Here is a 14436-nt window from a genome sequence, read left to right on the forward strand (position 1 = left end):
ATTCCACCTTCAAGGAACTATGCACGGTTATACCCAGATCCCTCTGTTCAACTGTATTCTTCAATTCCCTACCATTTACCATGTACGTCCTATTTTGATTTGTCCTGCCAAGGTGTAGCACCTCACATTTATCAGCATTAAACTCCATCTGCCATCTTTCAGCCCATTTTTCCAAATGGCCTAAATCACTCTGTAGACTTTGGAAATCCTCTTCATTATCCACAACACCCCCTATCTTGGTATCATCTGCATACTTACTAATCCAATTTACCACACCTTCATCCAGATCATTGATGTACATGACAAACAACAAAGGACCCAACACAGATCCCTGAGGCACCCCACTAGTCACCTGCCTCCAACCCGATAAACAGCCATCCACCATTACCCTCTGGCTTCTCCCATTCAGCCACTGTTGAATCCATCTTGCTATTCCTGCATTTATACCCCAACAGTTGAACCTTCTTAACCAACCTTCCATGAGGAACCTTGTCAAAGGCCTTACTAAAGTCCATATAGACAACATCCACTGCTTTACCCTCGTCAATTTCCCTAGTAACCTCTTCAAAAAATTCAAGAAGATTAGTCAAACATGACCTTCCAGGCACAAATCCATGTTGACTGTTCCTAATCAGACCCTGTTTATCTAGATGCTTATATATATTGTCTCTAAGTATCTTTTCCATTAATTTGCCCACCACTGAAGTCAAACTAACAGGTCTATAATTGCTAGGTTTACTCTTAGAACCCTTTTTAAACAATGGAACAACATGCGCAGTACGCCAATCCTCGGGGACTATTCCCGTTTCTAATGACATTTGAAATATTTCTGTCATAGCCCCGGCTATTTCTACACTAACTTCCCTCAATGTCCTAGGGAATATCCTGTCAGGACCTGGAGACTTATCCACTTTTATATTTTTCAAAAGTGTCAGTACTTCTTTTACTTTGAACCTCATAGTATCCATAGCTACTCTACTAGTTTCCCTTACCTCACATAATTCAATATCCTTCTCCTTGGTGAATACCGAAGAAAAAAAATTGTTCAATATCTCCCCCATCTCTTTTCGCTCTGCAGATAGCTGCCCACTCTGTTGTAGATATTGAACAGTAGTGGACCCAGCAATACTCCATTGGTCACAGGCCTCCAGTCAGAAAATCAATCCTCCACACTACCCTTTGACTCCTTCCTCCAAGTCAATTTTGAATCCCATTGACTAGCTCACCTTAGATTCAGTGTGGTCTACCTTCCAGCTGAGCAGACCATGCGGGGCCTGAAAGGCCTGGCTACATAGACAACACCAACTGCCCTGCCCCAATCATTTAAAACAACTCCGTTTTGTGATGTACGATTTTCCACACACAAAGGCACACTGACTATCCAGAAATTGTTTTTGTCTATCAAAATGCTGATAGATCCTGTCGCTAAGAATCATCTCCAACAACTGGCCTGTAGTTTCCTGCTTTCTCCTTGCTGCCTTTCTTACATAATGGTACGTGAACCACCCTTCAATATTCTACAATCTCCTCCTGTCTCCGCATGCCCGAGAGGAATCCGACCCAGTCACACCAAAGACACCCTGTCCCATCCTGTATGATTGAATCTTAACACTCCAAATCCCTCACTTGCAAGCAGAAATTTCACAAATTACTGATCATTGTCTTCTTATCTCATTATGTATCAGGAGACAGCGCCAAATGGGAAAGCCACATGCAATAATGTTCCCTCAATAATAAAGACTTAATTATAAATTACAATTAATTATTCTACAATAAATTAATTTGGTTTGTTAATTGCTCACTGCACCCGTGCTAACTTTCTACACTTGACGAGCCAGCATTTTTATATATCAAAAAAAAGACACAGTGGTGGAGTAACTCAGCGGGTTAGGCAGGATCCCTGGAGAACATGGATAGGTGACATTATGGGTTGGAACCCTTCTTCAGGCTGATTGTGGCGGGGGCGGGGTGGGGAATGTCAAGAAAACAAAGCTGGAAGAGAGATGGGGCAGGACAAAGCCTGACAAATAACAGGGGAGGGGGGCTTGATAGTCAGATGGTTGGACAAAGGCTAGAGATGAAAAGACAGATGTGTGAGAAAAAAAAAGCATTGAAGAGTTGCAGATTGTGAAGCTAGAACAAGGAATGTAGGTGGAAGGGGAGTGGAAAGTGGAGAAATAATGTTGACTGTAAGTGTGGTACAGGGGAGAGGGGTAGGGAAAAGGCAGCAGGATGGAGGGACGGTAATTGCCTCAAATTGGAGAATTCAATGTTTATCTGTGTGTGTTGCAATCTACCCAAGTGGAGAATATGAGGTGTTGTTTGTCCAGTTTTTATAATCAATATTGATTATTTTCTCACCACTTTAAAAATCCTGTGTTGTTCCTTTCAGTGAATAATCATACATTTTCCTGCACTATCTGCCCTCCGCCACCTTGTCTTTGCCAGGCATATTTTGCCCCGCTCACAGCTGATGTTCCTATCGTCAAGAGAAATATTTCCTGCCAGAACACTTTATACCTGCACGAGGCGCCAAACATTTCCCGCCCAAGCAAATTTTAATTATAAAAATAAAATGTGCCTATTTCTGTATTTTCTGAAATATTTATATTTAAGGAATTCCTTCCTTTTCTCAAGGAACATCCTAACCAAAAAAACATTTCTGCTTACTTGCAAAAAACTAGATGTTTGAGGATTCCACTTTTCCTCTGGTCTTCCATGCCATGTGTTAAGAATACTTAAACAAACCTGAAAAAACAATGGAAAAATCATGCGAGGAGTCAGAGGCATGCACAACTATTTCATGCGTCACTCAATGAAGCAAATCAACAACATATCAGTTGACAATCAATTCAGACTATGATTCTGAAACCTATATTTGTTGTCATTTTACAGTAATTCTCATTATTTTAAATTGAAGTTGCAGTGGAGATGGAAAGACAGGCAGGGGAATACATAACAAAAGGATAATATAATGAAGTATAATAATCATTTTAAAGAAATGTAGGACAAAATCTTTACACGAAGGGCTGAGAGAATCTTGAATTTCCTGCCCCAAAAGTCAATGGACATATTCCCACTGGGAAATGCAGAAATAGGGAGATAAGGATTAAACAAAAAAAATTAAAAATGTTGCAAATAATCAAGTTTGGGCAATTTTATTTTATTTTTTATTGCTGTCAATTTTGCGAATTAACTTTTGCCTTCTATCTAATAATAGATTTTCTAAGTTCTGTCTTCCCTTTCCCTAATGCCCCTGTCCCACTTAGGAAACCTGAATGGAAACCTGTGGCGACTTTGCGCCCCACCCAAGGTTTCCGTGCGGTTCCCGGAGGTTTTTGTCAATCTCCCTACCTGCTTCCACTACCAGCAACCACCTGCAACCTCCGGGAACCGCACGGAAACCTTGGGTGGGGCGCAAAGTCTCCAGAGGTTTCCGTTCAGGTTTCCTAAGTGGGACAGGGGCATTACTCTGTATTTGCTTAAAATCTATTCAACCTCTAACTTCCCAGCCAATCCGAGGTGCCGAGTGGCAGAGGGCCTTCCTGAGGTGCGCGGCGGCTGTGATGCCCGCCTGGAAGAGCAGAAGATTTGGCGGAACCCGCCCGAAGGCCGGGAAGGGAGCCGCTGGAGAAGTTGGGTGCAAGGAGCAAAGGCTGGTAAGAGGGTGAATCGGGAACCACTCCAGTGGACCGAGCGCATGGGTGGACTGGACTTTGGCCAACCATGGCGGTGCCCGCATGTGTAAATACACAAAAATAATTTCATTGCGCAGTTGCACGTTACAAATAACGCAACATTGAACTTAACAGTTTTGTTATTTTTTAAAAAATCAATGAAATGTTAATTACAGTACTTTGAATATTTTCAGCATTTACTTCTTTAAAATTTCCAGTTTTACAGTAGACTTGTAAAGAACTGCTTGGCTCGATGGGCCAAAGGAGTGAGAGTGGCGTGGTGGTGCAGCAGTTAGTGACACTGTCACACAGCTCCAGGGTCCTGAATTAAATGCCAACTTCAGCTAGCATCGTTGTGGAGTTTGCACCTTCTCTCCATGAGCATGCTGGTTCCCCCTTACATCCCATAGAAACATAGAAAATAGGTGCAGGAGGAGGCCATTCGGCCCTTCGAGCCAGCACCGCCATTCATTGTGATCATGGCTGATCGTCCCCAATCAATAACCCGTGCCTGCCTTCTCCCCATATCCCTTGATTCCACTAGCCCCTAGAGTATCTAACTCTCTCTTAAATCCATCCAGTGATTTGGCTTCCACTGCCTTCTGTGGCAGGGACTTGAAGCAAGAAAATGCTCTACTGTATATTTCCTCTCAGGAAAGGTTAAGATCAAAATAACTCTAAGGGGCAGTCGAAGGGTTAGTGAGAAAGAATAGATGTTCCAGGAGTATAGGAAAATAAAAGGGGGAAATGGTACTGAATGAGAGCAGTTTCAATCAGTTTCAAAGACTGTGTTTCAATGCAGGCAACTGGGGCAAAAAGGATATCTATGGAGATCTGGGAGTCCATAAGAGATTAAAATGTTAGAGACAAGAATTTTAAAAAAAAATTCAAGACCAATCAAATGCTACTCCTTGTAGCAAGAGTATTTGAATATAAGGGAGCAGAAGTTATTTCACAAATGTATCAATTCTTAGTTACACAATACCTGGGGTACAATGTGTAATTCCACATAGATACAACCTATGTCTTGAGAGTATATTACAGAATACAGCATGGAAACAGGCCCTTCAGCCCAACTTACCCACCTACAATTGGCCTACCTGCCCATATGTCTGGCCCAGATCCTTCAAAGTCCTGCCCATATGTCTTTTAGGTTGTAACAGTCTGAACTATCTCCTCTGGTAGCACGTTTCATATACCCACCACCCTCCGTGTGGAAAAGGTTTCCCCTTGTGTTCCTAATAAATATTTTCCCTCGCACCGAACACCTATGTCCTCTGGATCTTGACTCCCGTAATCTGGGTAAAAGATTTGTGTGGACTTACCTTATCTATTCCCTGCTAGCTTTGCAATTCACCTGCTCTTACTCCAACACTGATGTTAACTCACTCCATCAACCCACCGGCTGGCATTTAAACCTCCTGCTCTCGCTGTGACACAGAAATTCACTTGCTCCATCAACCCACCCACTAGCTTCTCAATTCTCACACTCCTGCTCCAACTATCACAATTATCTGGCTCCAGTAATACACTGGCTACATTTTCGGATTTCATGCTCCTGCTGATTTAATGAAACTAACTGGCTCAATCATTCCACCAGCTGGCTTTTCAATTCTCCCGCTCCGACAGCAATTAGTCGCTTCTATCAATCCACTGGCGTAGAATTCCTGCTTCTCCACCAATCCTGGAATTAAGTGGCTCCACCAGTTTACCGGATAATTTTTCAATTTACCCATTCCTGCTCCCAATCTGAAATTCACTGGCTCCATCAATCCACCGGCCAGCTTCTCATTTCTCCTGCTCCTGATCCAACACGGAAATTCACTGGCTCCATGAATCCGCGGCTAGCTTTGCAATTCTCCCGTCCCTGCCTCAACACGGAAATTAACCGACTCCACCAATCCACCTGCTAATATTTGAATTCTTCTGCTCCGAATATGCAATTATCTCGCCCCATCACCTACTAGCTTTGCTGTGCTCCCGCCCCTTCTCCGACACTGGCTCAACCATTCCACTGTATAGCTTTTCAATGTTTGTGTTTCGACACAGTAATTAACTGCCGCTATAACTCCACCATCCAGCTTTTCAATTTCCCCGTTCCTCCTCTGGCGCTGAAACGAACAAGCTCCACCCATCAACCTTTTCAATTCTGAAAAGTCTGAAGAAGGGTCTCGACCCAAAACGTCACCCATTCATTCCTTCTCTCCAGAGATGCTGCCTGTCCTGCTGTGTTACTCCAGCATTTTGTGTCTATTTTCAATTCAATTCCCCTGCTCATGTTCAGACACTGAAATTAACTGACTCAACCAACCAGCTAGTTTTTTAATTCTCCTGCAGACACTAAAATTATTTGGCTCCACTATTTCACCAGCTAGCTATTCAATTCTCCACGATTCTCCGATGTCAGGCTAACTGGTCTATAATTCCATGTTTTCTCTCTCCATCCTTTCTTAAAAAGTGGGATAACATTAGCTACCCTCCAATCCACAGGAACTGATCCTGAGTCTAGAGAACATTGGAAAATTATCACCAATGCATCCACGATTTCTAGATCCACTTCCTTAAGTACCCTGGGATGCAGACCATCAGGCCCTGGGGATTTATCAGCCTTCAGTCCCATCAGTCTACCCAACACCATTTCCTGCCTAATGTAGATTTCCTTCAGTTCCTCCGTCACCCCAGATCCTCTGGCCACTACTATATCAGGAAGATTGTTTGTGTCCTCCTTAGTGAAGACAGATCCAAAGTACCTGTTCAACTCATCTGCCATTTTCTTGTTCCCCATAATAAATTCACCTTTTTCGGTCTTCAAGGGTCCAACTTTGGTCTTAACTAATTTTTTCCTCTTCACATACCTAAAAAACTTTTACTATCCTGCTTTATATTCTTGGCTAGCAAACCTTCGTACCTCATCCTTTCTCCCCGTAATGTATTTTTGGTTATCTTCTGTGTTTCTTTAAACATTACCCAATCCTCTTGCTTCCCGCTCATCTTTGCTACGTTGTACTTCTTCGCTTTAATTTTTATACTGTCCCTGACGTCCCTTGTCACCCATGGTCGTCCCTTTCTCCCCTTGGAATCTTTCTTCCTCCTAGGAATGAACTGATCCTGCACCTTCTGTGTTATTCCTAGAAACACTTGCCATTGTTGTTCCACTGTCATCCCTGCTAGTGTATCTTTCCAGTCAACTTTGGCCAGCTCCTCCCTCATGGCCCCATAGTCCCCTTTATTCAACTGCAACACTGACACGACCGATCTACCCTTCTCCCTCTCCAATTGTAGATTAATCTCCCTCTCCAATTGTAGATTAGGGACCGAATTCGGATACTACAAGCCGCAGTAGTTTCGACCGCCCCGATGCGGGAGCTCACACCGTCCTGACGTGGGAGCTTGATCACCGGCTGCGGATGGTTCGACTCCCCAACCGCGGGAGGAAAGATGATAAGACTTTATTGCCTTCCACCACTGTGGGGAATGTGGAGGAGCCGCTGTGATGGATGTTTATGTCAGTTTTTATGTAGTTGTGTGTCTTGTGTCTTTTTTGTCTGTCCATATGGTGCCAGCACAATAACCTGGCCCTCAACACCAGCAAAACCAAGGAACTAATTGTGGACTTTGGAAGGGGGAGGATGGGGACCCACAGTCCCGTTTATATCAACGGGTCAATGGTTGAAAGGGCGAGAGCTTCAAATTCCTGGGCGTGCACATCTCTGAATATCTTTCCTGGACGGAGAACACTGATGCAATTATTAAGAAAGCACATCAGCGCCTCTACTTCCTGAGAAGATTACGGTGAGTCGGTTTGTCAAGGAGGACTCTCTCTAACTTCTACAGGTGCACAGTAGAGAGCATGCTGACCGGTTGCATTGTGGCTTGGTTCGGCAACTTGAGTGCCCTGGAGAGGAAAAGACTACAAAAAGTAGTAAACACTGCCCGGGCCATCGGCTCTGACCTCTCTTCCATCAAGGGGATCTATCGCAGTCGCTGCCTCAAAAAGGCTGGTAGTATCATCAAGGACCCACACCATCCTGGCCACACACTCATCTCCCTGCTACCTTCAGGTAGAAGGTACAGGAGCCTGAAGACTGCAACGACCAGGTTCAGGAATAGCTACTTCCCCACAGCCATCAGGTTATTAAACTTGGCTCGGACAAAACTCTGAACATTAATAGCCCATTATCTGTTATTTGTACTTAATCAGTTTATTTATTCATGTGTGTATATATTTATATAATGGTATATGGACAAACTGATCTGTTTTGTAGTCAATGCCTACAATGTTCTGTGTGTGCTGTAGCAAGGCAAGAATTTCATTGTCCTATCAGGGACACATGACAATAAACTCTCTTGAATCTTGAATCTCTTATTGTGACTGTCTGGCAAACCAAATTCCTCGTATGTTGCAAAACATATTTGGCTAATAAATTCCGATTATGATTATGAAGAGCAGTAGATCTTAACAATCCAAGTAACTACAACTTTACCTGAACATAAATATTTCCTTACCTTCCCATCATTGTAAAGGTTTGGGTTAAATCGTACACTGTGTCCTCCTGTGGTCTCCAGGTTGACAAGTGGAGGGGAATTTGGGTAATCTTGGGGGAAATATACATCAAACTCAAAGCAACCATTTGCATACGGAGTGTCCGATGGGCCCGTGATCAAAACCTGAAGGTAGAAGAGAATCATCCGAATCATAATTTCATTCCAGCATTCACACGGAGCATTTTCAGTTTTTATAAATTGTTGACGCGAGGAGACAGTCACATATACAGTGCATTCAGAAAGTATTCAGACCCCTTCACTTATTCCACATCTTGTTACGTTAGTCTTATTTTTAAATGGATTAAATTCTTTTTTTTTTTATCATCAATCTACACACAATACCCCAGAATGAAGAAGCGAAAACAGGTGTTTAGAAATGTTTGCAATGTAATTAAAAATAAATAACTGAAATATCACATATTCATAAGTATTCAGACCGAAACCCTTCTTCTGACTTCTTCAAATGTCACCTATTCCTTCGCTCCATAGATGCTGCCTCACCTGCTGAGTTTCTCCAGCATTTTTGTCTACCTTCGATTTTTCCAGTATCTGCAGTTCTTTCTTAAACATTCAGACCCTTTGCTATGACACTCAAAATTGAGCTTGGGTTCATCATGTTTCCATTGATTATCCTTGAGATGTATCTCCAACTTGATTGGAGACCACCAGTGGTAAATTAAATTGATTGGACATGATTTGGAAAGGCACACACCTGTCTATATAAGGTCCCACGGTTGACAGTGCATGTCAGAGCAAATACCAAGCCATGAAGAAGAAGGAATTGTCCGTAGGCCTCCGAAACAGGATTGTGTCGAGGCACAGATCTCGGGCAGGGTATAAAACAATTTCTGCAGCATTGCAGGTCCCGAAGAGCACAGTGGCCTCCGTCATTCATAAATGGAAGAACTTTGGAACCACCAGGACTCTTCATAGAGCTGGCCGCCCCCGGCCAAACTGAGCAATCGGGGAGAAGGGCCTTGGTCAGGGAGGTGACCAAGAACCCGATGGTCACTCTGACAGAGCTCCAGAGTTCCTCTGTGGAGTTGGGAGAACCTTCCAGAAGGACAACTATATCTGCAGCACTCCACCAGACAGGCCTTTATGTGCAGTCAGGCCAGACGGAAGCCACTCCTCAGTGAAAGACACATGACAGCCCGCTTGGAGTTTGCCAAAGGCCAAGGTCTGATGAAACCAAGATTGAACTCTTTGGCCTGAATGCCAAGCATCACGTCTGGAGGAAACCAGGCACCACTCATCACCTGGCCAATACCATACCTACAGTGAAGCATGGTGGTGGCAGCATCATTCTGTGGGGATGTTTTTCAGCGGCAGGAACTGGGAGACTAGTCAGGATCGAGGGAAAGATGAACGGAGCAAAGTACAGAGAGATCCTTGATGAAAACCTGCTCCAGAGCATTCTGGACCTCAGACTGGGGCGGAGGTTCACCTTCCAACAGGACAACGACCCTAAGCACACAGCCAAGACAACGCAGGAGTGGCTTTGTGACAAGTCTGTGAATGTCCTTGAGTGGCCCAGCCAGAGCCCGGACTTGAACCCAATCGAACATCTCTGGAGGGACCTGAAAATAGCTGTGCATCGACGTTCTCCATCCAACCTGACAGAGCATGAGAGGATCTACAGAGAAGAATGGGAGAAATTACCCAAATACAGGCGTGCCAAGCTTGTAGCGTCATACCCAAGAAGACTTGAGGCTGTAATCGCTGCCAAAGGTGTCTCAACAAAGTACTGAGTAAAGGGTCTGAATACTTAGGTAAATGTGATATCAGTTATTCATTTTTAACTACTTTGCAAAAGTTTCTAAACACCTGTTTTCGCTTTTTTATTATGGGGTATTGTGCGTAGATTGATAATTTAAAAAATGAATTTAATCCATTTTAGAATAAGGCTGTAACGTAACAAAATGTGGAAAAAGTGGTCTGAATGCTTTCTGAATGGACTGCATTTGCTTCACATCAGCTCACAAACAGCAGTGGTCATAATACGGTCCAAGAGCTCATGAAAACACCATGAAACAATGTGTACAAGTGGATCTTCCATCACATTCGGCCCCATAGAGCCAGAGTCACAGAGAGGGGTCCTATGATCCAACTTGCCCATGTCGAGCAAAATGCCCCATCTTCCACCAGGTGCTCTGGTTTCCCCCCACATCCAGATAAGGGCTGGTGTGTTAACTACCTCTGCAAATCATCCCTTCTGGTTTGCAAAAAAAAAAACTAAAGATGTTCATGGGCATGTGAAAGAGGGCAAATAGCCAACAGTGTATCAAAGTTTATCAGTGGCATTCCAATCTCCTGTGTCCCTCTCAGCCAGGGCTATTTGAAACCACATCCCCGTGTGTTTTTCACCAATAATCTGCCTTTGCCCTTGGAAATAGCCTGTTCCTAATTACTTACACTTGCAGCATTAATATCACGACTGCCTAAAGTTTATTCCTCCACTTGCCACAACATTTCTGTAGCTACTAATCTGCTCAATCAAACCTTCACATCCACCTTCAGTGTGATTTAAACTCTTGCTCTCTCATATCCTGGTTATTCTCCCCGATACAACCCTCATTCCCATTCCCTTGTATATGAATTGTTATGTTAAACACCTGGTTTAGCTGTTTATTGCCTGGCTGTACCAGAAAATGCAATGAAACATTATTTTAGTTTGGTAAATCTACTCATTGTTCCAGAATAATCCTGGGCTGCCCCTTCTTATCATCATTCTGCCAAAAAACATCTTAATTTCACTTTTCCCCATGGCATCAATAACAGATGCTAAGGGGTTTCTTTGCCATTTAGACAGATTGTGCAGGCTGCTGTCCCGACACTTATCCAACTATCTTTCACTGGTTCATCAGGTCAAATATTAAATGTTCCCCTCATTGCAAACACGTGTATCCCCCTCTGCACCAGCTCAACACAAACTTATCTTGCACAGCGGACCCACTTCCTCCTCTTTAAATCTACCAAGCCGCCATCTTTCTTCATGATACCCCAGGTTGTTTATGAAGTTCTCTTTCAAGTATTGCTCCATACTCCTACAAATATAATGCCATTATTCCCTCCTCAAGCAATAATATTTTACTTCTCTCACTGTAAATTGGAATCTTTCTCCAAATTCCTTTTCATCTTTACAGTGCTTGAAAGGGCTGTGTTCTCCAAGTCCTCTCCCACAACTCCATGTGAAAATCTCCAATCGGGTTTCAATCCCTAGCGGGGTGCAAAGCAAGAAGATACTGGCACAAAATACTGGTGTAACTCAGCGGGATAGGCAGTATCTTTGGAGAAAAGGAATGGGTGACGTTTTGGGTCTACGCTGCCTGGCCCGCTGAGGTACTGCAGCATTTTGTGCCTATCTTCGGTGTAAACCAGCAGTTCAGTTTCTCCAGCAATTTTGTGTGCCTTCGATTTTCCAGCGTCTGCAATTCCTTCTTAAACACATAGTACAAAACACTCTTGTTCAATGTCACAATTCACTAAACGGTTAAAATGTGACAAAGTCATTGTGTTCATTTATATCCCCTGCACCATCTCCCACTTATGCAAAGTGTTGAAAATTGAGAATTCTCATCCTTGCTCTCAAATCACAGCATGACCACCAGGGGCGCCGCATGATGGCAGCCTCACCAACAGTCTGTCTGCTTTTTTGTCTTTTTTTTGTTATTTTTAGTGTGTTTTAAAAGTTTGTGTTATTGTCCTCTGGTTTGTTTTATGTGGGGGGTGGGGGAGGGGATTGGGGAAACTTTTTTTCAATTTCTTACCCCGCCTGAAATATGATTATTTTCCAAGTTGTATCTCTGGTCACTCTGCGGCCTAACATCTTGGAGTAGGAGGACTCGCTCTGGACTGACTTTCAGCCCCACCGCGGGGGGTGAACTTACCATCGGAGCCGATCCCTTGCCTGGGAAGTTTGTGTGTTTTGTTGCTTTTTATTTGGCAATGACTTGGCAAATGAAAAACATACTTCGCTAATAAAGTATTATTGTATGGTATTGTATTGATCTCCTTATGGCTACACCAGTCCTTAATCCTCATAAATCACCCTGCTCCTCCTATGCAAACTTCTGGTTTGGTTAGCCCTCCTGTGAACCACTCATGTTGGTTTTGGCCTTGGCCTTGTTTTAGTTTTAGAAATCCCACATGGTTCACAGAGCATGTTAAGATTGAATGAATTTAGAGAAATGAATGAAATCCATTGCACATGTGCAGATTTACTATCTAGCTTCATAATAATGCACTTACCTTCATGATATCCAATCTCTCCTCATCACAGCGCACAAATACACTGGATGAAGAGGAAAGAGGCAGAGACGTCGAGAGTGTGACAGCTTCCTGGGCAAGACGTCTGGCTCTGGCAGCGCTGTTAGCATCACTAGCATTTTTCACCTGAGACATGTAATGATAGTTTACTTTGAACACCAATTTCCCATCATCATCTTCTGTGACCATCTCAGCAGTATCTAAAAGCAAGCAAAATGTAAGTGTACCCATGAGATATTGACACACACACACACACACACACACACACTCAGAAACAAAACAACATTAACCAATAACATCATCAAGGAGCAAATCTGCCAGTAATAAGAGATTAGATCGGGCTGGTTTAGCTGAAGATGCTTTTCTCGTTAGTGGGACAACATATCTAGTTGAGAGCACAATAATAAATTGGAAAGCTATTTATGTTTTAGAAACATAGAAAATGGGTGCAGGATAAGGCCATTCAGCCCTTCAAGCCAGCACCGCCTTTCATTGTGATCATGGCTGATTGGCCCTAATCAATAAATCGTGCCTGCCTTCTTCCCCATATCCCTTGATTCCACTAGCCCCTAGAGCTCTATCTAACTCTCTCTTAAATCCATCCAGTGATTTGGCCTCCACTGCCCTCTGTGGCAGGGAATTCCACAAATCTCTGGGTGAAAACGTTTTTTCTCACCTCAGTCTTAAATGGCCTCCCCTTTATTCTAAAACGGTGGCCCCTGGTTCTGGACTCACCCAACATTAGGAACATTTTTCCTGCATCTAGCTTGTCCAGTCCTTTTATAATTTAATGTTTCTATAAGATCACCCCTCATCCTTCTAAACTCCAGTGAACACAAGCCTAGTCTTTTCAATCTTTCCTCCTATGACAGTCCCGCCATCCCAGGGATCAATCTCGTGAACCTACGCTGCACTGCCTCAATCGCAAGGATGTCCTTCCTCAAATTAGGAGACCAAAACTGTACACAATACTCCAGATGTGGTCTTACCAGAGCCCTATACAACTGCAGAAGAACCTCTTTACTCCTATACTGAAATCCTCTTGTTATGAAGGCCAACATTCCATTAGCTTTCTTCACTGCCTGCTGTACCTGCATGCCAACTTTCAGTGACTGGTGTACAAGGACACCCAGGTCTCGCTGCACCTCCCCCTTAACTAACCTAACCCCATTGAGATAATAATCTGCCCCCTTGTTTTTGACGCCAAAGTGGAGAACCTCACATTTATCTATATTATAAAGGTAGACAAAAATGCTGGAGAAACTCAGCGGGTGAGGCAGCATCTATGGAGCGAAGGAATAAGAGACGTTTCGGGTCGAGACCCTCCTTCAGACTGATGTGGGGGTGGGGAGGCGGGAAGAAGAATGGAAGAGGCGGAGACAGTGGGCTGTGGGAGAGCTGGGAAGGGGAGGGGAAAGAGGGAGAAAGCAAGGACTACCTGAAATTGGAGAAGTCAATGTTAACACCACTGGGGTGTAAACTGCTGCTCCTCCAATTTACAGTGGGATTCACTATGGACATGGAGGAGGTCCTGGACAGAAAGGTCGGATACGGAATGGGAGGGGGAGTTGAAGTGCTGAGCCACCGGGAGATCGGGTTGGTTAATGCGAACTGGGCGGAGGTGTTGGGCGAAGCGATCGCCAAGCCTGTGCTTGGTCTCACCGATGTAGAGCAGTTGACACCTAGAGCAGCAGATGCAATAGATGAGGTTGGAGGAGGTGCAGGTGAACCTCTGCCTCACCTGGAAAGAATGCTTAGGTCCTTGGATGGAGTCAAGGGGGGAGGTAAAGCGACAAGTGTAGCATTCCCTGCGGTTGCAAGGGAAAGTGCCAGGGGAGGGGGTGGTTTGGGTGGGAAGGGACGTATTGACCAGGGAATTACGGAGGGAGTGGTCTCTGCGGAAAGCCGAAAGGGGAGGAGATGGGAAGATGTGGCCAGTGGTGCG

The 14436-nt window shown here is 44.0% G+C and overlaps 1 protein-coding gene across 1 annotated transcript in view; it reads right to left on the minus strand.

Moving 5' to 3' along the window:
- birc6 (baculoviral IAP repeat containing 6) overlaps window positions 1-14436 on the minus strand; it is a 348945-nt gene that overhangs the window by 30312 nt on the left and 304197 nt on the right. Inside the window, 3 exon segments of the mRNA XM_055639933.1 lie at window positions 2671-2748; window positions 8184-8345; window positions 12474-12691. Of these exon segments, the coding sequence (XP_055495908.1) occupies window positions 2671-2748; window positions 8184-8345; window positions 12474-12691 (458 nt within the window).

This window comes from Leucoraja erinacea, chromosome 8, assembly GCF_028641065.1.
Source record: "Leucoraja erinacea ecotype New England chromosome 8, Leri_hhj_1, whole genome shotgun sequence".
NCBI classification, from domain to species: Eukaryota; Metazoa; Chordata; class Chondrichthyes; order Rajiformes; family Rajidae; genus Leucoraja; species Leucoraja erinaceus.